Source organism: Anolis carolinensis, chromosome 3 (assembly GCF_035594765.1).
Source record: "Anolis carolinensis isolate JA03-04 chromosome 3, rAnoCar3.1.pri, whole genome shotgun sequence".
NCBI lineage: Eukaryota > Metazoa > Chordata > Lepidosauria > Squamata > Dactyloidae > Anolis > Anolis carolinensis.
This window is the reverse complement of record NC_085843.1, coordinates 137,923,370-137,948,168: the sequence shown is the minus strand read 5'-3', so window position 1 is coordinate 137,948,168 and position 24,799 is coordinate 137,923,370. Positions and strand designations below refer to the sequence as shown.

The 24,799-nt window shown below is 41.0% G+C and overlaps 1 protein-coding gene across 3 annotated transcripts in view; it reads right to left on the bottom strand.

Moving 5' to 3' along the window:
- The window catches only part of gpc6 (glypican 6), a 954,464-nt gene that overhangs the window by 63,514 nt on the left and 866,151 nt on the right, over positions 1-24,799 (bottom strand). The window contains exon 7 of one of the 3 annotated variants that reach the window (XM_008106861.3): positions 8,554-8,583. The exons of the other annotated variants lie outside the window; for them this stretch is intronic. Coding sequence (XP_008105068.2) covers positions 8,554-8,583 — 30 coding nt within the window. The remainder of the gene's footprint in view (positions 1-8,553; positions 8,584-24,799) is intronic. 3 annotated transcript variants of the gene reach the window in all.

The window sequence follows — 24,799 nt, the reverse complement described above, 5'->3', positions numbered from 1 at the left end:
ATGGGAAAGTTCATGTTTGGGGGCTCCTGTTTCCTAATTTGCCTATTCCACATGACAACACCATCTGGTGGGATTCTGGAGACCATAGTCCCCAATGTTTACTGAAAGCCCTTTCTAGTCTCTGCATACTGATTTCATAAATCTTAGTGAGGAGGAGGACTATGCCTAAAGGGAGACAGAAACAGCTGAATGAACATCTAACCTCCCTCTCTTCTTTCTCACAAGCTTTTGGAAGCCTGTGGCTGACAGTGCACCTTAAACTCACTGCCATTGCTGGTGGAATTGTTGGGAATCGGATAGTAGTAACCTCCAGACCAATTAGGAAAAGTCAAATATGGCAGCTCTGCTGGAGAGCGAGAGAGTGGAGGAGAGGAGGTCTTTTGCTCAGTACCAGAGATTGGAAAAGTTACTTTTGGATTAAGATTCCCAGAATTCCATAGCCAACATAGATATTGATGGAAGATTCTGGTAATTGTAGACTGTGGTCAAAAATATGAATTGTCAGGAGACAAAGGAGGCCCACCTGCAAATTTAAGGCTATCATTTAATTTTTACCAAAATAAAATGAAATTTTAAAAATAGAAAGTAGAAAGTAGAAAAGGTACAATTAGAATTACCGTGAAATAAATGTATATTTTAGTAATTACAGTGTGCATATATTGAACATATTACTGGTTGTATACAGTAGATATGAAATGTAAATACAATAATGTTTGGGGGGGGGGCATTTGCCATTGGGCAAGCTGACATCCTGGCCAGTCCGCCACTGATTGTAGACAAAAAATTAACTGTCTTGTTCTGTTGGAAGAGATAAACAATGCTCACCACCAAATTCAATATCAACTTAAAGCACACTATTTTTTTTCCTTTCCAATTCTGGTGTGCCTAGAAGTTTTGTGAGAGCAAGTCTTGGAGCAAGAGAAATAAATCCCTTTAGTTTTACTGCCTTACTTCCATCACCCCAAGCATTACTAATGTCCATAGAAGTCCATAAAAGTACCAAATGTCCATTATGAGCAAAAGAGAAATGGATTAGAGGCTATATGTTTGACTTGGGAAATCACTTTTCATTTGCTACAAACTGACGGCCTTTTAGGCCTGTTTCTTTTGAGGCAAAATCTTCTGCACCCTGATTGTTATGACTACTCACATAGTGCATCTGTTAAACTCAAAAAGCTGGAAATGACTTGGTAAACTGATCTCTAGAGTATTGTTAAATTGGGGAGTGAGGGTCCATTTGCAACCCTTTATCTCCAATAAACTCTGTCTGAAGAAAAAGAGTTTTCATTTCACTTACAGTATCTAACCTAGGCCCCTTCCGCACAGCCGAATAAAATTCCACATGATTTGCTTTGAACTAAAATATATGCAGTGTGGACTCAGATCTGCCAGTTCAAAGCAGATATTGTGGGATTTTCTGTCTTGATATTCTGGGTTATATGGCTGTGTGGAAGGGTCCCTAGTTCTCAAGTGAGGTGTTTCTGGAATGGTATAATCCAAACTACATCCACATTGTCAGATGAGAGATGCCAGTGGTATTCCCTGGTGTCATCCTGATTAGTGGGAAATCACAATCTCAATTTTTACTGGTATGGAATGAGTCTAAGGACCTCATCACATGGATGAGGTCCTGTGGGACAATTCACCACCACCCATGGTGAATCAATGGGACAGCAGGGCTACCTCAGTGCCTGCACCCCACATCGTCCACAGCTGATGCTTCCCCATTCTATGTGGGGAAGCATTGCCACCATGGCTTGACCTGTAGTTTTCTATGGAACACAGGAAGCCTCCTGCACCACAGTCAAGACACTTCCTCCATGGGGGCCTGCCAAAAGTCGCTGTACATCGTGTGGTGGTGTCTGGTGGGCAGTGAGATGAGAGTATCCTTAAAGTGTCCTAGGACACTTAATTTGCCCCATGTGATGAGGTATTTGGTGACAGCACAGATGTATATACTAACATGGCCAACCAAATAATGCCATGAGTCCATGTATGTATAGAAAAATGCACATATGCATGCTACAACATACCCTCCTTTTACAGACAATAACTGATATGTATGGCCAAGTAACATCAAAGATGGCAAAAGCTATCAATAAGAAACAAAACTAGAGAGACTGGTAGCAGTTTGTTGTTGTCTGAACCCACTGAGAAGGGAAAAATCCTATCCCTCCACCCATTGCTGAATTAATTTAGTATAAACTATTTGTGCTCTTTGGATTCAGTTTGCAGCTACTGAAACAAAGGGGGAAAGTGGGAGGAGGAGAGAAAAGCTGGGACTTTTTTAAAGCAGAGAGGAAAAAGTAAGGTGATAAAAGTTTAATTTGGGCTGCCCCTGCCAAATTAGGAAATCTGGTGGATACAGGTAAAGTCTGGAGTTTAGCATTTCAAAACACAGATGAGATATTGGCTGAGATCCTACATTGCCTAACACAGTGTAAACTTTGTGTAACTAGAATCTTGCCCACTTACCATGCCCAGGCCTCATGGCTTTGAGAATTGCCATTCTGTAGCAGACAAGAGGGAGGTCTGAGAAGCATCAAGTTATGGGACATATATGGAATGAAAACATCTTCTATTGAGATCTACTGAGGTCTTAGTAAAAGAGATTATCAGTTCGCATTTGGCTAGGAGGCATAACCAGATGTTTCTCAGAACCCCACATCTCCACCAACCACAAAAAGGCCACTTGGGTGGGGGGGGGGGGAGAGACAGAGAGAGACAGAGACAGAGAGACAGAGAGAGAGAGCTATCACAACAAAACTGTGAATCCAGATCTCGGGGAGTTGGGGGTTGATTAGTTGTTATTGAGGGTGGAAGAGAATCCTGTAAAATGCATTGCATATGAAATGCTAGCATATAGAATTCTACTCTATGACATAGATAAGGATTTAAAAGCTGTTTCTGAGTTACTTTGTTACAAGCAAAGTCAATAGTCACCATAGCATTCATTTTCAAGGGTTCATATTTCACCTGTTTGGCAGTCTGTTCAGTATCCTTTTGAAAATTACTATGAGCTTAATGAAAATGAAAACCCAAAAGGCATTGAACCAGAAATAACAAGTTCCTCTTTGAAAGAAGTTCAAATAGGTGTTCCTTTTCTGAAGAAATATCAATCCAGGATTTTGAAAAGCATTGGCCTCTATCTTACTTGGTAATCTAGTATTAAGTTCTGAGTGGGGGGAAATTAAAGTAGATGTTGAGTATCTGTCATCTGAAATGCTTTGAAGTTTGGATTTTTTTTTGTATTTTGGAATATCTGTATTGCACAGATGTACATAATGAGATATTTTGGAGATTGGATCCAAGTCTAAATACAAAATTCATTTACGTTTTGTACCTTATACACATAGCCTGAAGGTAATTTTATACATAATATTTTGAATATTTGGGTTATGAAATTATCAGAAAACTTCAGTTGCACATGTGGATAATGCCATATTTTGGAATGGTTTGGATGCTCAGCCTTGATATCATGCTAGTGGATACATGATATTCTGACGTATCTCCTTCCCCCTCCTAGGCTTTGGCCCACTCTTGACATATGATGGATAAGGATTGCTCTCTTTTATGTTTCATGTATCCATCTTAATAACTCTTGCCTACCACCAGAGACAAAGCTGAACATGGTGACTTGAAATTGCATGCCTAAAAGAGATCACGTTTTCTGTTGTGATCTCATCTGCAACATCTTCCATTTGATGCAAAATGATATGTTTCTTGCAGGGACTTAGCAATGGGGTGATATGAAAATATGGACATTGGTTCTTTTTTTGCTAAGCCGGCAAACCTGCTATTTTCTGGCTTGGAAGTGTGACTGATACCTTCTGAGGTTCTGCTCTTTTTGCCCAACCTGTATTACCTATAGCTGTGCAGAAGATTTCTTTTCCTGTGGAGTTACTACATATTATTTGAATTCATTAAAATATATATTCCTTTTTCTTTTCTGCTCTGCAGATGCTTGAAACATAAATGTTTAGAGCTTACTTCCTGCCTCTGATAATCTATATCCCTGCAGGCTTAAATGACTATGCTGAAAGAAAATGGCCTGAATCCTATTTTTAGTGCCAACTAAAGTAGACTCATAGAATGCATGGTATTTCCGTAAGTGTTATCTTGCTTATTTTAAAAAAAGGGAGATTGCATTCCAGATGGATTGACAAAACCAATGAAGCCAAAGCCTTGCGCCTGTAAGATCAGACAGGGTGATGTGGAGGCTTCTTGTTCATTGGGTCACCATAAGTCAAAGTTGATTTGATGGCAGTTAAACTCAACAGCAAAAACAATGACAATAACAACAAAACCACTTGGCTTGGGACAACACAATTACTAGAGCAGTGGTTCTCAACCTATGGGTCCCCAGATGTTTTGGCCTTCAACTCCCAGAAATCCTATCATCTGGTAAACTGATTTCTGGGAGTTGTAGGCCAAAACACCCAGGGACCCACAGGTTGAGAACCACTGGACTAGAGGAACCCGCCCACTCACTAGCAGCAAACGATGTAAAGATGCAGAGAAAAAGTGCAAGAACAATGTGTGTGTGTGTGAGTGAGAAATTGGGGAAGATGGGACAGAGTGAGAGTGCCTGGGTGATCCTTCTCACTTTTGTCTCTGGCCTTACTAACTACTGCATTCAACCACTGTTACTTCTGGTAAGAGGTTCCTGGACAAATTAGCCCCAAGGGAACATGGTCCTCACTCTTTGAGCTAAGTGGAGATCATTAGGGAACAAATCTGTCAGGTATAATATGACTGCATTTTGTGAATTCAGAGTTTTAATTGCTGTAAGTGGTTCTAGAGTATTTCATTCAGAGAACCATGCTATTGGATGACAGACAAAGAATTATAAAGGCTGCTATGAACAAGCAATTAAATGGGCATACATACCGGATAAAGGCACACATCTTATTGCTATTTTATTTTGAAAAGAGTGTTGCTAATTTTGCTGTGGTTATTGTGGCATATCCTCAAGCTCTCCCAATTTGGCAGGGACAGTTTTTATAATTTCCCAGTTGAAATAATTTCTCCACTTTTGGTTTACTGAAATTGCTGCAAACTGGGTTGAAAGCAGGAGGGAGGGGAGGGGAGAGGAAGTGTGAAATCCTGCCTTTCGTTGTAGACTCACACAAAAGCAAACTGCTGCTGCCTTTTCTAGCTCGTGTGTTCAGGTTTTTAATAATAATAATAATAATAATAATAATAATAATAATAATAATAATAATACAGTAGAGTCTCACTTATCCAACACTCGCTTATCCAACATTCTGGATTATCCAACACATTTTTGTAGTCAATGTTTTCAATATATCGTGATATTTTGGTGCTAAATTCATAAATACAGTGATTATTACATAGCATTACTGCGATTTGAACTACATTTTCTGCCAAATTTGTTGTCTAACATGATGTTTTGGTGCTTCATTTGTAAAATCATAACCTAATTTGATGTTTAATAGGCTTTTCCTTAATCCCTCCTTATTATCCAACATATTTGCTTATCCAACATTCTGCCAGCCCGTTTATGTTGGATAAGTGAGACTCTACTGTAATAATAATTTTATTTTTATACCCCGCCCCATCTCCCTGAAGGGACTCGGGGCAGCTTACATGGGGCCAAGCCCGAACATCAACAATATAAAAACAAAGCAATAAAATAAATGAATCAACAACAACAATAAAACAATAAAACAAGTCATAAAATCACATACAAATATATGATAAAATCTAGGGTTGGCTCCAAAATATACTGGGCCAAAAGTGCATTTAAGTCAGTATCAACAGGTGGGGGTGGTGGTGGTGGTGGTGGTTATCATTCCCATTAACGTGCCGGGGAAGGCGTATAGAAGGGACTATTCCTAGATGGCAATGGTTAAACTTACTGTGGAGATCAGTCTCCAAAGGCCTGTTGAAAGAGCCAAGTTTTCAGGCTCTTCCGGAAGGTGAGGAGGGTAGGGGCCTGCCTGATATCCTTGGGGAGTGAGTTCCAGAGACAAGGGGCCACAACGGAGAAGGCCCTCTCCCTAGTCCCCATCAACTGCGACTGTGAGGGTGGTGGGATCGAGAGGAGGGCCTCCCCTGACGAGCGAAGAGATCATGCAGGTTCATAGGGGGAGATGCGGTCACGAAGGTAGGTGGGTCCCAAACCATTTAGGGCTTTGCAGGTTTTTGCATCTGACTATACACTGCTTGGCTACATGTGTCGTGGTTTTCATATGTGAGATGTTGAAAAGTGTGCTATGGTGATGCATTCAAAAAAGGTTCACCAATGCTACTTCCAAACATTTTTTCTGTTGTGATCAGTTGCATATATCAAGCTACATGGCTTTCAAGTTTACTGAATCTTATCTCTTTCCACGTGACACCTCCCACTCCAGAAATGTGAAATGGCATTTCTGGGCATTTCTCAAAGAAGCCATGCTTCATTTACAATGAAAGTTGATACATGTCAGCTCAGAAGCACATTCCACTGAGTTTAGTGGCTTACATTACAGTTACAAATTGGCAGCCTTGCATCCTTTCTAAGTCACTTATAGTGCAACCCTAAGCATGTCAACCTGGCAGCAAATCCTACTGTTAAACAGCCAAATCTCAAGGGGGGGGGGGGGGGAACTGTGCTTATGTTTTAAAATGCTAGGCCAGATTGGTACTTTATAATGAAGAGCATCATGATTTAGAAGACAGGGAAGAACTTCACCAAGGACTAGAATTCTGGTCTACTTTCAGATGTAATAAACTACACCTTTGTCTATGAAAGCTTTATTACACAGTAAACGTGTTATTCATGAGTACATAAATAGCCCTGATGCATTTGACTAAAGGTCCATCCATCAGGGCTATTTTGTTTAGCCGCATTCTGTTTCCTTCTGCCACTAAACAGATAACTCTAAGAAGACTGAGGAATTATCCGTTAACTTTGCATAGTTGGCCTTATTTTTTCTCCCTGAATCAATAATCCACAAAACAGTGTCTCAGAAGCTTACTAGTTTTCTGGGAGAAAACTGCTCATGTGTTGTGAAGAAGTAAGTGCATTAATGAAAGAATGACAGTCTCATGTGCTCAAAGACCAATCCTGCAGAGAAAGCTGCCTCCTACAACTTGATATGATCCAGTTTTCCCCCTTTTCTGGTTTCTAATAAAGCACAAATATTCCCTGCTCTCACCTGACAAGATGCCTAATATAGTTCAGCTTTCTGAGTGTATGCCTCCTGATAGGGTGGAAGCAAATCCAGAGCAAATGCATATCCTCCAGTATTTGACAGGTGAAAAGCAGGCCATGTGTGGCTGAAGAACACTAATGTGTGGTCAAGATACCAAAACTCACTGATGATAGAAAATGCACAAGTTGGGAGGGGCTGCAATAATTCGCCTTTTCCTGAACGACTAGGAAAGATAAGATTTTGCTCTCTCCCTTGCTGACTGATTTATTAGAACTCATTGTACATCTACACTGTAGAATTAATGCCGTTCAATACCACTTGAACTGCTATGGCTAAGTTCTGTGGAGTCATGGAAGTCATAGCTTCACAAGGTTTTCAGCCTCCTCTGCCAAAGAGTGCTGGTGCCTCACCAAACTACAAATCTCAGGATTCCATAGCATTGAGCCATAGCAGTTAAAGATGCATCAAACTAAATTAATTCTGCAGTGTAGATGCATCCTCACAGTTTGCACCAAGTGAAGTAAACTGAGGGAAAATTGGGAAATTAGGAGAAGAAGAGAGAAACTGTGATATTTTTAAAGCAGCTGAAAAAGTGAGATGTTATCTGAGGATTAGTTGAGACTATTCTTGCCAAATTGGGACAACTGGATGCCTCCTGACTGGATGGAGGCTGCAGGAAGAATGAGGCAGAATTCATAGGAAACAGATACCAGGAGAAAGCCTCAAGGGTTTCACCTTACCATCCTTGCTCTACAAAGATGCCATTACCATAATAAAACTGAAGTGTCCATCACTTTTCAACAGTAAAAGGTAAAGGTTTCCCCTTGATGTTACGTCTAGTCATGTCTGACTCTGGGGCTTGGTGCTCATCTCCATTTCTAAGCCAAAGAGCTGGCATTGTCTGTAGACACCTCCAAGGTCATGTGGCCAGCATGACTGCATGGAGCATTGTTACCTTCCTGCTGGACTGGTACCTATTGATCTACTCACATTTGCATGTTTTCGAACGGCTAGGTTGGCAGAAGTTGGGGCTAACAGCGGGAACTCACCCTACTCCCCGAATTCGAACCACTGACCTTTCAATCAGCAAGTTCAGCATCTCAGCAGTTTAATCCACTGTGCCACCTGAGGCTTCTTTTCAACAGTATTATTCAAATATCAGAAGTCCAGGAAACAATGGTTCACATCAATAAAACTATGCAGTGAAAAAGGAGTGACGAGACAGACCTGTGCTACCCATTTTAGTTCTTAGGATTTCTCAATATTAGAAAGGAAATTGTTTTGCATTGAAGCCAGGGAGTTGTCATATAGATGTTACTTGATGCACTTTGTACACAAAGTCAGAAACAGGCAAATGGATATGAAAGTCAAGAGTAAGAATACCAGAGCTTACAGCATGTTGCATTGTCCTCCAGATAGTCCTCTGGGAAGCAGAAGGGAAAGGGAGGAAAAAAGAAGAGAAAAAGAATTCAAGACAAAGCATTAGACTGGATATGGCTCACTTTCAAACGATCACAGCCCCTCTTAACTTTTCTCAAGATGAACACATTTTATTTTGGCATAAGCTGCCGAAGATGCATAAGTTTTTGAGGACATCAGAATCTGAACAGTTCGGCTGGAGTCCAAAAACCTTGATGCAAATAAAACTGATTTGTTTTAAAAGTGTCCCCAAATTCTGTGCTGCTTTTAAATATGTAGGGTTGAATTGTATTCAATTGTATTTCCCTCAATATTGTTATCAAACATTGATTAAGATATTGAAGTATGAAACATATAAAACTATACATAAATAAACTAATAAAAAATAAACTTTATTTATATCCCACCACCATCTCCCAGAAGGGACTCGGGGAGGCTTATACTTCAGGGTGCAGCATATAACATAAATTAGTACATAAATATAAGAACAATAAAACTGTTAGTTTATAGAAAGCAGACAGAGGTACAGTACACCAGAGCTTCTTAAACCTTTCTACTACCATCCCTTTCAACTTGAGAATGTTTTTATGTGACCCCAGATATAAAACCATATAGAAAGTATACAATAATCAAACATTTACTGAAAACAAATCAGCATTTACAAGGCTTGCAAAACAGATTGTGTTTTCTTTTTGTGAAGTAGAGCTGAAGTATCTTCTGCAGAGTCCACTGTAAACAACACACAACTGATTTGTGTAAATTTCTAAAACAGCTGTAGGTGAAAGTATGAAACTTTTACTGTCTCCAAATTTTCCGAGACCTCAACATTGAGCTAAGGGATTCCGAATTGTAGGCAGGACCCACAGTTTACAAAGTAGTGCAATAGATGTACTGACAGCAACAAACTACTGTAAATAGAGTTTATTTATACATGCTATGGCTGACAATATATACATATCAATTAGCCTTTTAACTCTTTAAAATATTTAAATTTTAAATGCACGTTTAAACTTTTCTCTACAACTTTTTTCTAATGCTAGAAATGTTCAGAAGGACAGCTATTGGAAAAGTGATAAAGGTATTCATAAATATCTTGTTCCTTTGCCATTTAAGGAAGCTTAATCTAGAAGTGGGTTGCTGTGAGTTCTCCGGGCTGTATGTTCATGTTCTTTCCTGATGTTTCACCCACATTTATGGCAGGCATCCTCAGAGGTAATGAGATATGTTGGAAACTAGGCAAGTGGGGTTTATATATTTGTGGACTGTCCAGGGGAGGAGAAAGAACTCTTGTCTGTTTGAGGCAGGTGTGACAATTGGCCACCTTGATTAGCATTGAATAGCCTTTCAGCTTCAAGGTCTGGCTGTTTACTGCCTGCCCCCCCCCCCCGGGCTGGGGGAATCCTTTGTTGGGAGGTGTTAGCTGGCCCCGATTGATTCATGCCTGGGATTCCCCTGTTTTCTGAATGTTGTTCTTTATTTACTGTCCTAATTTTTAATACTGGGAGCCAAATTTTGTTCTTTTTCATGGTTTCCTCCTTTCTGTTGAAATTGTCCACATGCTTGTGGATTTCAGTGGCTTCTTTGTGTAGTCTGACATGGTAATTTAGGAAGCTTTTTGAAAATTTCTTGTGAATTCAGTTTTTTTCTTTTGAGATTATATTTGAAAAATAGAGTCAGGCAACTCCTGCTTAAGGTGTTGGAAACAAATTTCTGTTTGGTGCTCGATTCATACAGGAGAGGCAAAAATAGATACAAAACTCAGTAAAAGGCATCACTTCATCTGTATTTTTTGCCCCCCCCCCCAACACACATATCCCTTCCCCCCCCCCCCCCCAACACACATATCCCTTAGAGGAATTGTTTTTCAGGTGACAGTCTGACAAAGAGTGATGCTTTGATAATGACATAAATATCTTTCACTTCATTCGAAACAGTCCATACCACCTAGTATTGACTGTGTTATGACAAATCAATATAAAACAATTTGGCAGTATATTATCAGAGACCTCAAAGGTACTTTTCTTCCAAAGCCCTTGCATTTATTTTTGTCCCATTGTAGCTTGGCTGCAATCAATTTGTTTTTTTTTTCTTTTTAAAAGGTTCTGACTGATCAAAAACAGTTTAGTTTGTGCTAGATTGCTATGGATGAAGTACCACTTATTAGACATGTGATAATTGTATTTCTCCATTGAAGTGTAAAATTGCTACACTGTCCATTACTCTGTTCTACTGCTTTTTCCAGTAGCAATTATTTACAGAAATCTTGGATTCATCTGTCCTTGTTTCCAGTCTGCCTCTTGGTCCAAGTTACAATATTGGTTGAGATTCAAGTTTAGTTACTTAGTAAAGTATAGTGAACTCAATTACTTCATTAACTATACTTATTTAACTACTAGTTAAGTATCCAACTGCTTGGTTCAGTATAATGAACTAAATAGCAAGTATCCAACTGCTTGGTTCGGTATAATGAACTAAATAGCATTTCTAGGCCAGACATATTCCCTTTCCACATCTTGCCTTATGATCATAATCATGAATGCATAACCTAAAGTTAGACATCTGTAGCTAATTTGCATTAATGATCCCTACATATTTGCACATTGAAAATGATAGATGTTGATAAAAAATAATTTTAAAAAGAGAGAACATATATTGAGGAAATACACACACACAATCTCACTCACATTCATTCACTCATTTATTTATTCTGTGCATGGATGTATATAAATGAAGTTCTCATATGGTAAAAACTCCCTTTAAGGCACTTAGGTGTTTAAAAGTAATGCTTGGAATTCACAAACATGGTTACAAATGTATAATATAGAATTAGGCAACTATAGCTGATTCATATTCATTATCCCCATACATCTTAGGTTCATGTTATTTGAAGGACCACATCTTTCTCTTCAAACATGTTAGAGATTCACAATCATCTGGAGAGGGCCTTCTCTCTGTCTTATCACCCTCTCAAGTGTGTTTTGCTGGAACATGGGAGTGGGCCATTTCGTGGCTGCTCCCAGAGAGACCAGGATGGTCACATAAAAATTCTCAGACCAAAAGGAGTCACAGGTGGAAATGTAGGGATCGTAAAAGTGCCCCAATCCTGCAGCAGTTTGGAGTGATGAAGATCTGTACTCCTGTCAATCAGGATGAAGTAAGACATTTCTATTCTTCTCTCACCAGCAATTTCCACTGTGGCACATTAGCATGGCCCTGTCACCATTCCTCCTTGCAGTCAGGCAGGAGGACAGAGGAAATATCATTCTACTGCATCCTGACTGACAGTAAAACAGATCTCCGTTGTTCACAATGGCTGCACCTGGTAATGCAGGATTGAGGAATTTTTATGATCCATATGTGTTCCCTACATTATTGCCGTGATCATGGATACATAGTGTTCATGAATACAAATCAGAAACAGATGCCTAACTCAACATTTTGCATTTATAACCATGGTGTGAATTCCAGCCAAGACTTCTAAACACCCAAGTACCTTCGTGGGAATTTTTTGATTTATATACACCCACCACAGAATGAATGAATGAATGTGTGGGTATGTGTTCTTTTTTTAAAAAATATTTATTTATTTATTTATAATATTTATCTCCCGTCTTTCTCTACCCCGAGGGGGACTCAAGGCAGCTTCCAAAAAGCACCTGTACAATGCCTTGAGCATAAAACACAGACATGAATATAATTATTAAAATTAAAACAGACATAAAAACATAATTAAAATACATTCTAATATAAGACACGTCATCCAAACATAAGGTCTAAAGCCGTTCCATAATTCACTGCACAATTTCCAGATAAAATTATTGTAAAATCATATTTTGATCAACACATATTATTTTCAGTTCAAAAAACAACATTTAGTACATAAGTACAAAGGACAAACTATCAACTGGAAACTAAATTAATATATGAAACTAAATTAAAACATATGTACCTTAAACAAAGATAAAAAAGGAGGGGGGAGGGACAAGTGACTTTCAACTATCAAGCTAATGGCTATAAGTACTACAATGCCTCACTTCCTCTGTACTCTTAAGTAAACGTCTACATATTAATCAATTCTGCTATTCTTAGAGGCCTAATTCAACCTAACCCAAAAGAGAATGTTGCTCATACAACAGCACAATGTGAGGAACTTGCCCACTATTTTGCAGATAAGATCACTCGTATTTGCTCTGACTTAGACACCACAGATGATACAGCTCTGGTGGATGTAACCATGGCTCCTAATTGTCCAGTGTTGATGGATACTATTTAATTTGTGCAGCCTGAGAATGTGGACAGGATTCTTGGAGAGATGATAGTGACCACATGTTCTCTTGACCCTTACCAATCCTGGCTCATAAAATAGGCTAGAGGAGGACTGGTGGAATGGGTGTGGGAAGTGATCAATGCCTCCTTAAATCAGGGTAGGGTCCTCACATATCTCAAGGAAGCTGTGGTAAGACCACTTCTAATTTTTTTTCTAGACCCCACTGGACAACTACAGGTGCAATCTCCCATTTTTAGGCAAGGTTCTGGAGTGTGTGGTGAATCCGCAACTCTAGTGGTTCTTGGATGAAGCAGATTAGCTAGATCCATTTTAGTCTGGTTCCATGCTTGATTATGGGATAGAGCCACTTTGGTCCCCTTTGTGGATGACCTATGCAGAGAACTGGGGGAGTGTGCTCCTGATGGCTTTCCTGGACTTTCAATGGCTTTCGATACTATCAACCATGGTATCCTTCTGAGTCACCTTTTTGAAATGGGGCTTGGAGATACTCTTCTTTAGTGGCTCAGTGGAGGGACATTCTCAGAGGTTGGCACTGAGGGACCCGTTTGACTCCTTGGCCACTGGCCTGTGGGCTTGATTTTGTTCCCCATGCTGTTTAACATATACATGAAACTTTTCTGAGAGGTCATCAGGAGTTTTGGAGTGTAGTGCATCTATACACTCTATTACACTTTTCCACCTAATTCCAAGGAAGTGGTTCCTGTGCTAAACTGGTGCCTGGCACCTTTAATGGACTGGCTGTGGGCAAACAAATTGAGGCTTCATCTATTTTTAAAAATATTTTATTGGATGTTATATTCATAATCATCATCATCATCATCATTTAATTACTTATTAATCGCCTTCCATCCAAGATGCTCTAGGCGATTTACCAGCTAAATTGTAAAGGATAAAAATACATACATACAAATATTGATAAAATTAACATAGATCAAAAGCTCTAGTAAAAAGCCAGGTCTTAAGTGCTAGAGTAAAAGGTCCTAACTCTCGCATGGCTCTCATTTAGGGCAGCAAGGCATTCCATAAGGCAGGGGCAGAAATAGAAAAAGCTCTGCGTCTGGTTCTTTCCAAGTACACTTCTCTAGGACCCGGTATATAAAGTAAGTCGCATTGGGATGGTCGTTGTGACCTCCGATGATGGGAGAAGGAGGGTAGGCGAAGGAGATAGGGCAGCACCATCGAAGGTGGGTAGCAAATGGGTCAGACCAATCGAGCGGCCGTGCCAGAGAATCTCACGTAGCCAGTTCGACAGAGCCTCCAGACATAAGGTGAAATTGTCTGGTATTGACGTTGCTCCAGGCTCCAAGCGCAGAAGGAGTTGGGTGTCATCCGCATATTGATAGCAATCTAGGCTGAAACTCCGAACCAAACTAGCAAGGGGTCTAACGTAGATCATAACAGTAGTACTTCCCTTTCTTTAACATTTGTCTTCCAAATCATCCTATATTTTTTTCCCTCACCCTAACCCTCACCCTCCCTCCTCAACCACAGTATATTTCTACTAATCTTGCAGGTCCAGCTTAATCTAAACAAGACAGAGGCACTTCTGGTCAGTCATAAGACAGATCTGGGAATACGAAGTCAGCCTGTGTTAGCCTCTTAAGCTAACTATAACAAAACTTTTAAACATCATAAACCTTTCTTACTGTAGTATTTAATTCTACCCTGACCTCCCCTAATTACCAAATCTTACTAAAAAAACAAAACAAAATAGGGGGAAAATCTAATTTATTAATGTACAGTATGTTCTTTTCTTGACTGCAATCTCTTTGTCACTGGACTTTTATGTTATTTTTTTTTTACATCGAGTCTGGCTAGCCATCTGTTAGGGATGCTTGAGTTGTAGATTTCCTGCAGAAGCTGGAGGACATTCTTGTGTCCCTTCCAGCTTTATGATTCTTTGTTCTTGTGCCTACTCAGAACTAAAACTCAGCAAGTTTAATTGGACACATGTTCCCAAGCAGATAAATATGGGATCACAGCCTAAACTAGTTGACATCCAGAGCCAGCTGTTTTATTTATTGTAACACCAACAGTCTGGAGTTTCTTGCTCACTGGGAAACCCGAATACTATTTCTACTAAGAGAAAAAGGCTGTAATCATGTATGAACTCTCAACCAGAGATAAAATCATCAGCTGCACTGAGTGAATATTTACAGCTATTATGTTGATTTAAAAAAATATTATTAACACTTATGCTTTATCCATAACCCTAGATTAATCTGAAAGCCTCAAATAGAATACATTTACTAAATCATTGCATCTTAGAAATGTTGACTTCTAAAGTTCCTATTGATTTAGTGACTCTAATCCTACTTTGGATAAAAAACTGGATTTAGGCTATAATATTCTTTTTAATGCAAAGGTGACAGATAAGCAGGGGATAAAACCAATTGAAAGAAATGATTGTATCATGCCTTGATCTGTCACTCTTGCTTAGAATAGTGAGAAATACAGGATGTTTGAAAAAGAACTCCCTATTCACCATTTAAATTAAATGGTGAATAGAGAGTTCTTATTCAAACACCCTGTACATTCATTCTTAAACGGAATAGGAACACATAATTATTCCACTTATTCTTTATTCAAGAGGAGAAAAAAATGACAATATCAATTAGCTGTGGGATATGGCTACAAGCGAAATATGGCCATTTGCCGAGTGTTTCAACAGAAAGGCAGAGAGAAATATGGCATTTGCCACAACAAGTTAATGGGACTGAACACAGGAGAAATTGCCTTATTTATGCTGAGATGTGCTCACATCTCAGGCACCAAGGACTAGCTACCAGTAACAGCTGCTGTAAATCCTTGGCACAGGCATACATGAGTTGCTTTCAAATATTTCTCCCTTCACTATAGCTGATTTGGGATTCCACTTGCTAGTAAGCATATTTTCAAACCATCACTTTACTACATTTGTTGACTTGGTTTAAGGATTTATGGATGGTCTGCCAACTTCTATATGGCTAAAATACTCAAAAGAAGGTAGCCGGAATCCAATATGACCTTTTATGTTATGTAACATTTACTTATATGGAAGCAGAGGCACTGAGAAAGCTCTTTACTGAACTGTGGAGATGCATAGCAGAACACTGGCAGGAGTGCCTGATATGCATTGGTGTCCGATGCATGTTGGAACTAATGTGAAGAGAATTTGGGACTAATGTCAATTGGAATTGATGTGATGCACATCCTTGTATGCACGAGTCCCATTGCTCATATGTCCATTTACCAGCTCTGCTACAGAGTAACATAACAGCAGCCCTGCTGGATGTGGATGTTACGAAACAGTCCAGTTCTAATTCCTGCAGAGCTAAGTACTCTTACAAAGACATAGGTGTCAACAGGATTCCAGCAAATATATTTTATCTGTACAGCAGCACTTTCTCAACATTTATTGCTAGCTGCCATTTGCTACATAAAAAGTAAAACCATCTTTTTTAATCTTTAAAAAGCATCATTAGGATATGGTTGAGACATAAATGATCAAGATTCTAACTTTGCAGTTTATTTACAAACACGAATACACCTGGAAATCTTACAAAAATCTATGTAAAGTTCAAAACATGACATCGAACTGTTGTACTAGTTGCATGTTTTGTCCTTAGTTCTCTCTTCAGTCAGTATTTATAAACAATCATAGTCATGCCTAAGCAATGGCAATTCTATTTATTGAAATGGTAGTGTTAAGTCTGGTCCAACCCAATGGCCAGATGAGAGGATGACCATAAGACTAAGATGGGATAGGTTCATACTGAAGAAAAACTATCATTAGCAAAGGAAAACTTTAGAAGGTGTGAAGTTATTAAGGTTGGGAATTAGAAGGTATCAACAAAAGCATTTGAGTTGTGTGGAGGAACATGGTGTGGAGGAAGAAAAAACACATTTTTTGTTATTGCAGTGCAGCCATCCCATGCGAAGAAATTAACTCTCGCCTTACAAATTAACTCATGCAACTTCTTCCATTAGGGAATATACCAAGTAGGATCCTAGTAGAGCATATCCAGTGAGATTCCCATTCCAGAAGCACCGAATGGAGAATATTTTCAACTTGTATTAATTAATATTTCAAGGGAGCTCAGTTAGCCCTCATAATATGGATGGATATGTGCATACAAATTGACCTCTGTAGATACATATTTCTTTCTTTGTGATACACGAAATTCAGCTAGATTTTGCACAATTACTTTTTAAAGGGGAGTTTTGATTTTTGCAAACCTTTTTGTGTGTGCAAAAATGATTGCTTTTGTAAAACAACCCTGCCCCTCCAGTTTTGTAAAACCGCAGTGAAGTTTCTACAAAATACATTATTTGAGTAAACCCATATCTTTTTCATAAATGCAGACCCTAATCTTTCAGTGGAATTCTTTTTGTAATTTGTTTGCTGAAGTGTTCCAAAATGTAAAAGAATAAGTAAAAGAAATAATAGTATCTTAACTCCTTGAATTGGCTGCAGAAGTAGCAAACATAAAAAGGAGAAAGAGAGAGAGGCAGAGAGAGAGGGAGGGAGGAATTTATAATGAAAGGCACAAGCTGCTTTTATGTGCTACATATAGCAGCTTCCCTTTTATAATTTGAATGTAAAGAGTTAGTCTGGAATAGTCTTTCACAGAAAGACTTGAATAGGATAGCTGCTAGAAGGTGTAACAGCTGTACAAACCAAAATAAAAACTCTAAAGGAACAAAAAAAGAATGTAGTATGCAACAAGCCACTGGTATCCATTAAAATTTAGTTCCAGAACCTCCCGTGGACATCTGAAATCTGTGGCTACCCAAGTCCCATTATATAAAATGGTGTGGTAAAATGGGTTCCCATATTTAAATGGCAAAATTAAGGTTTGTTTGTTTTTAGATGTTTTTGGAGGAGGAATATTTTGAAGTTCTTGACAATTAAATTCATGGACATAGAATTCATGGACACAAAGGACTGACTGTAGTTGAAGTCTCTGATTGCTACAAACTTGTTGCATATTTTAAAGAAAGTTCTAAAACAAGTTTTTTGTTCTGACTTGTATGAAATGTGAATTTCTTAATTAAACTTTAGCACGGGAAGATGCATTATGCATAGAGACACTTAACAACAATAAGTGCTTATTTAATTATGAGCAGAGCTGTAAAAATGAGTGTATTGTAAAGTTAATTAGGAGCTAAAGTGATTGCACTTTAATGTGACAGGCACAGAATTACTTATTCCAGTTGTAGGCATGTTCAATTTTTCTCATGGAAGGAAACAGATTTCTCTGATAAAATGCTATTCTCACAGAGAGAAGTTTATTTCAAATGGCAGGGATATTTTGAATCCGCAGGACAGTATAGCTTGCTGATAGGAGATCAGAACTCTAAAGTGTGAAGAGAACAAAAGAATCCGCCCTGAGTCCCATTTGGGGTGAGAAGGGCGGAATATAAATACTGTAAATAATAGATACATAAATAAATAAATGTTGTAGAATTTAAATTGCATTGTTTTCAAATATTGTGTGGCATTTTGGGTCTTGGTCAAGAGAGAAAAGTGAGGTATAAATACAATAGTAATAATAATTTAGCATAATTTTGCGATATCATTTTAAAAATATTTAGAGCCGGGCTTTAGCATAGCAGGTTAACCACCAGCTGCAGTAAATCTTGCTAGTCAAAAGGTTGGCAGTTCGAAGCCAGGATCAGTGTGAACTCCTGACCTTTAGCCCAGCTTTTGCTTACCTAACAATTTGAAAGCAAAAATGTGATTAGATTAATAGGTACCACTTAAAAAGTGGGGAGGCATTTTAAAGGAACCTAGGTAAAGAAGCCAGCAATTCATCAAAAAGGAGAAAGTTTACAAACAAAGCTCTTTGATAGGGAGATGGAGCGACAAGCCTCCAAACCACCAAAATGGGAAAAACCTATATATACTTCCATTTATTTATTTATTACAATATTTACATCCCGCCCTTCTCACCCAACAGGGGACTCAGGGCGGCTTACAATAAAACGCATATATAAAAATTATACAGTGCAATATAAATCAGTTAAAATTATTATTAACTTACATCAGTGTTCATAAAACACATTATAAAATACAGGTTCTGTGTACAATTGTCTGTCTTGTCTGTGTATAAACGTCATTGAATGTTTGCCGCATATGTATTGTTCCGTCCCCCAGGACGATGGTTTGCCTTACCTATTGGTCGTTTGTTTGTTTTCCCTCTTTTGCATTTTGTTTCAGCCTCTGGCTGCAAAAGCCCAGGAAAAGTGGCTTGGAGTCTGCAAGAGCTGGCTGCAGTTTTCTTTGCAATGATTGGTCAAAGAGTACAACATCTTAGGACCGCCCTTTTTACCAGGGTCTAGTCTCCATTTTAGAGTTTCATTCTGGCTATAGTCTTCCAACGTGCTGGAGCTGTGCAAGGCTAACTGGGACAAATCATCCTCAAAACCAGGCCAATCTAAGCCTATCCAAATTAGATAAGTATTGAATTATACTGATCTGGAATAGGAAATCTAGTTAGAGGAGCAGGGTTATTCCATCGCTTCTAGAACTAATCTTTGCTGTAAAGATAGGGAAGGAAAGAGTTTCTCCTTCTAATATAGACAGCGTGATTAGGGTATAGTGGTTTTATAATCACCTTTGCCTTCTGGAACCAGGGATAATTCTGCAACTAAAACCTATGGAAATTTGTTTCATTTTCTGCAACTTTAAGATCTGTGCCAGGTTTACAACCTTGTATGAATAAACATCCTTTTTTGAAGTTCTCCAGACTCAGTCGTTCAATATTTTAGGACAGCTTATAGGGATTTGCAGTTCGCCCGGATAAAGGACGGCACGTTTCAGCTTTATAGTTTTTTTTTATTGTCTGGCGGACGGCACAGTTTTGAGGACGATCAGCAGTTTTTCCGCTTCAGCTAGCTTGCACGGCCATAGAGACTTTGATTTTGTGGTCTGTTGCAGTGAAAGCTTGCTGCCAGGCCGAAAGGCAAGTGAGAGAGTGGGGCTCCATTTCTTCAGCCTCTGCAGTATCCTGCTCTTCAGCTTGCGTGTGTGCGCGTAGCCCTGCGGCTGTTTCTGCAATTGCACGGCTGTGCAAAACCCAGCAATCTACCCCGAGCTCCTTCGGTGGCAGGCATCGAGCCGCGGAGCTCCAGCAGTAGGTCCTGGGCTTACACGGAGGTGGTGAGTCCAGTAGCGCTCGGCCGGGACGGTCGCCTGGCGGTGGTGACCTGCCTCATTCTCCTGCGGTGGTGACCTGCCTCATCGTCCTGCGGTGGTGACCTGCATCATCGTCCTGCGGTGGTGACCTGCCTCATCGTCCTGCGGTGGTGACCTGCCTCATCGACCTGCGGTGGTGACCTCCCTTCACAGCGGGGAGGAGGCGTCTCTTCTCTCCTCCTTTCCAAAGCCAGCCTCGGTGCTCCTTCGGCGGCAGGCCTCGAGCCGCGGAGCACAAGGTGCTTGAAAATTTGGCGAAGTCGCCATTTTGGCAGTTTACGTCACTCGGGCAAGGGAGGTATCAAGTGGCAAGTTGCTGTCAGTTGGCATTTTGCAGCTTGCCCACCAAAGTCTGGCGCCAAAGGTCACAATCTTTGTAAAGTATAGTTACTTAGTGATATATATTGCTATGGTTAAGTGCTGTGAATTGTATTATATATTGAATTTGCCTTTATTGTAAATTTACTTGCAGGTATATTGCATTTGCCTTTGTTGTAAATTTACTTGCTATTAAGAATACATAATGTCTATGCAATTTCAAGATGATGCAGATGGTATACCTCCTTCTGAGGCTGAAAGTAGGAATGAAAGGCCCCAAAGGATAAAGCACCCTTTAGCCAAGATGCTAGCCCATCTAATAGATGAAAAGGAGCTCCTCCATGTGAGGTTAGGTTCGGCATGGGAGCGAATTGTAACATTAATGGACAGAATTGAGAGCTTGGGTATTACAAGGGTGCCATCCATATTACAGACAGACCTTGAAGAGACCTTCGGTATTTGGAGGGGTTTGGTGTCTAAGATAGTCCAGGTCCTCGAGCGCATTAACGCCAAGGATTCAGAGTTAGAAATAGTGAGTGTCTTAGCTGACACTAATGAGAAAGAAAATAAGGTGAGGGCAATTCTAGATGCCTTGGAATTTAGTTCTCCATCTGTTAATCTAAGGTCTGAGCCAAAAGGAAATCAGTCTTCCTTATGCAGCCATGAGACCAATCTTTTAAAATCACCTGCTGTGGCACTTAGTCTTAAGTCCAACCGCTCTAGCCAGGTATCTAAGCTAAGGGAGTGTGCATCATCTAAACATAGCCACTCTAGCAAGTCTTCTGCTGCTGAGAGTGCCATCTCTTCCCTAGCTGCCTTGCACATTAAGGAGGCTGCACGTCTAGAGCTAAAGAGCAAGGTAGCGGGGGCGGAGGCTGATGCTAAGGCAGCTGATCTCACCCTTCCCTTTAAAGAAGAAGAGCAACGACTGCAAATAGAACAGGCCCGTAGACAAAGCGAAATGCAAATAGAACAGGCCCGTAGACAAAGCGAAATGCAAATAGAACAGGCCCGTAGACAAAGCGAAATGCAAATGGAACAGGCCCAAAGGCAAGGTGAAATAGAAATGCTTAGAATAAGGATGGATGCTACTGCCAAAAAGGTAAGGGCTGAGACTTTGGCCAAGGCCCTAATTGAGCCACTCACAGAAGAAAATGTAAGTCAGTTGCCGAAGCAGGACCCTTCTTCCAAGGTGCTTGTGCATCTTAATAGCTTAAACAGCCAGTTTTCGGATGAGGAACAGGAAGACTTCTCTCCTTACCCAGAGCAGGGCCCCAAAGTCACTTTTGAGTTTCCTGCAGAGCAGAGCGTCATAGCGGGGAGCTCACCCTTGCCCGAGCTACCTGTGCCTCCTGCTAAATCCCTAGGTCAGTCAATCAGGGCCTCAAGGCCAAGTGCTAGTTGGCCCTTACAGACAGCTGCACAGGGAGCCACCGATTCGTCAGTGGTCGATGTCATCCCTCCAAGAGGCCAAAGGTTGACGCAAGGTGCACGGTGGGAGTCCACTCCACAACAGCAAACTCCTCAATTGTTCCCTTCGACGCCAGAGTCCCAGCTTGTCTCCATCATCAGAAGCCCCAGAAGAGATCTTAAGGACAAGGGTGTCGAAAAGTTTTCGGACAAGCCTGAGGAATTTCTTCTCTGGAAGGCCACCTTCCAGAGAGCAATCAGAGACTTAAAGTTATTGCCTGAGGAAGAACTGACTCTTCTGGCTGCATGGTTGGGCCCAGCCTCATCCTCACAAGTTAAGAAGATCTACGCAGCCCACGTAGCCGATCCCGACAAAGCCCTGGAAAAGGCCTGGGCCAGGTTGCAGCAGAGGTATGGGGCCAGCACAGAGATTGAAGCATCTCTTATGGACAAGCTCCAAAGGTTCCCAGCTTTGAAACTCAAAGACTTCAAACTCTTGTGGGACCTCAGCGATCTCCTTACGGAATTAGAGTCGGCCAAGGAGAATCCAGAACTGCCCGGTTTGAAGTGCCTCGATCAGCACCTGTCCCAGAGGCAGATCTTGACCAAGCTGCCCTTCACTTTGCAAGAACGCTGGGGACAGGAGGTCTTCAACTACAAGGAGGCCCACTCCCAGGCATATCCTCCATTTTCTCATTTGGTCCAGTTCATCACCAGGGCGGCCAGAGAAAGGAATGATCCGCAGACGGGCCTCCCCACCTTATACCAAGGGACCCAGCCAGAGAAGGCACCTAAAGTGGAGAAAAAACCATCCAGAGAGGCCAAAAGACCGGTTAGTGTTAAGGCTGTTGAAACTCAGCACAGGGCCAACGAATCCAAGTCAGAGGTGAAGGAGGTGCTCTGCCCCATTCACCAAAAGCCTCACAGTTTGGCCAACTGCCGGGAATTTGGCAAGAAGCCTTATAAAGAAAGACAACAGATTGTACAGAAGCTGGGCATATGTTTTAGGTGCTGTGGAGCAACTCCTCACTTTGCATCCAACTGCAAAGAGGACGTCAAATGCGCAAGGTGTAACAGCCTTAAGCATTGCACCGCGATGCACAACTCTGACGCTGTCTCCCGCGCCAAAGGGGACACGTCTTCCAAAGAAGGGTCATCTACTGAAGCCACCAACATGCAGACCGCGTCACGGATGCAGGAGGATGCTCCATCGGTCGCCTGTACTGAACTATGCTCTGACGTGCACCAGTTCAGAGTCTGCCATCCCATCTGCCTAGCAGATGTATATCCAGCCAGAAGACATTGGCTTAAAAAGAGACTTTACGTGGCTTTGGATTCACAAAGCGATGCCTCCCTGGCGACTCCAGAGTTTTTCCAACTGTTTGACATAAAAACCCAGACGGTCGACTACACCATGTCCACCTGTGTAGGGAAGAAGAAGTTGCAGGGTCGCATAGCATCCGGCTTTGTTGTCTCCTCTTGTGACCAGAAGAGACTGTTCGAGTTACCAGACCTCATTGAGTGTTCCTCTATTCCCCGGAACAAAAGGCAGATTGTCACCAGAGAAGTCGTGGAAGCCCATCCTCACTTGCGAAGGCTGAAGAACGCCTTACCTGCTTTCCGTCCAGATGTGGACATTGCCCTTCTGCTTGGTGCGGACTGTCCGAACTTGTTCTATGTGAACGACCAAGTTAAGGGACCTCCAGGGGCGCCCATTGCTCAGCTGCTACCACTAGGCTGGACAGTTACAGGCCCAGTGTGCATAAATAGGATGCACCCTCCATCGTCGGTGGGCACTCGTCAAGTGCACGTGCTTCAAGGCAGTCGCCCCACACTAATGCATAGCTGTTTGAGTCATATCTCGGTCTATTGTCAGGGGATAACACCAGAGTATTCTTCCATCTTTGAAGTCTCCGAAAGGGATGAAACTACAGCGCTTTCCAAAGATGAACAGAGGTTTTTAGAGATCATGAACTCTCAAGTTTCCCGGAGTCCAGAGGGAAATTGGATAGCCCCTCTGCCTTTTAAAGCAGAAAAACCCACTTTGCCAAACAACATGACCAAGAAATTTAAGGTGTATGTGGCTAATAGAATCAACAACATTCTATCCAGTTCTATGCCTAGCCAGTGGCACCATGTCGCCACCAGCGACAACCCAGCTGACATCGCTTCCAGAGGAGCTTCAGCTCAACGAGTGTTAAGTTCAAGTTGGCTGACAGGCCCCAGATGCTTGACCGAAGTCAATTTTCCATCAGCCTTTTCTCCCACCGATAATACAGAATTGCCCGAGTCCGTTCCAGAGGTGAAAGTTTGCAAGATGACCACAGAAATCAAGATGGGCCAAAGATCTTGCCTAGAACCACACCGTTTTGAATGTTTTTCGGAGTGGCACAGTCTTCTTAGAGCAGTTGCTAGGCTTATACATCGTTTAGCTTGCAAAGATAGTGAGCCTTTACAGGTCCAGGATATGATAAAGGCTAAGAGCGTCATATTCAAGTCAGTACAGAGATCTGCTTTCAAGCAGGAAATAGCTAGGCTAGAGCAAGGGCTCAACATCCCTAATCAAAGTCTTCTAAATGAGTTAAACCCATTTCTAGACAAGGAGGGTATTTTGAGAGTTGGAGGAAGGTTAGCCAAAGCTAAACTCAAGGCGTGCATAAAAAACCCCATCATCATACCCCCTAATAGTCACACTGCATTGCTGCTCGTTCGGCATCACCATGAAAGGATCCATCATCAGGGTAGAACTCTAACTGAGGCAGCCCTTAGAAATGAAGGTCTGTGGGTAGTTAATGCCAAAAGGTTGGTCAACAGTTGTATTTTCAAATGTGTTAAATGCAGGCGCCTTAGGCGAAACTGTCAAAGTCAGTTGATGGCAGAACTACCTCAGGATAGGACTTTGACAGACCCACCCTTTTCCCGTGTGGGAATCGATGTGTTTGGTCCTTGGGAGGTTGTCACTAGGAAAACCAGGGGTGGTGTTGTAAATAACAAGAGGTGGGCAGTTTTGTTTACTTGTTTAGT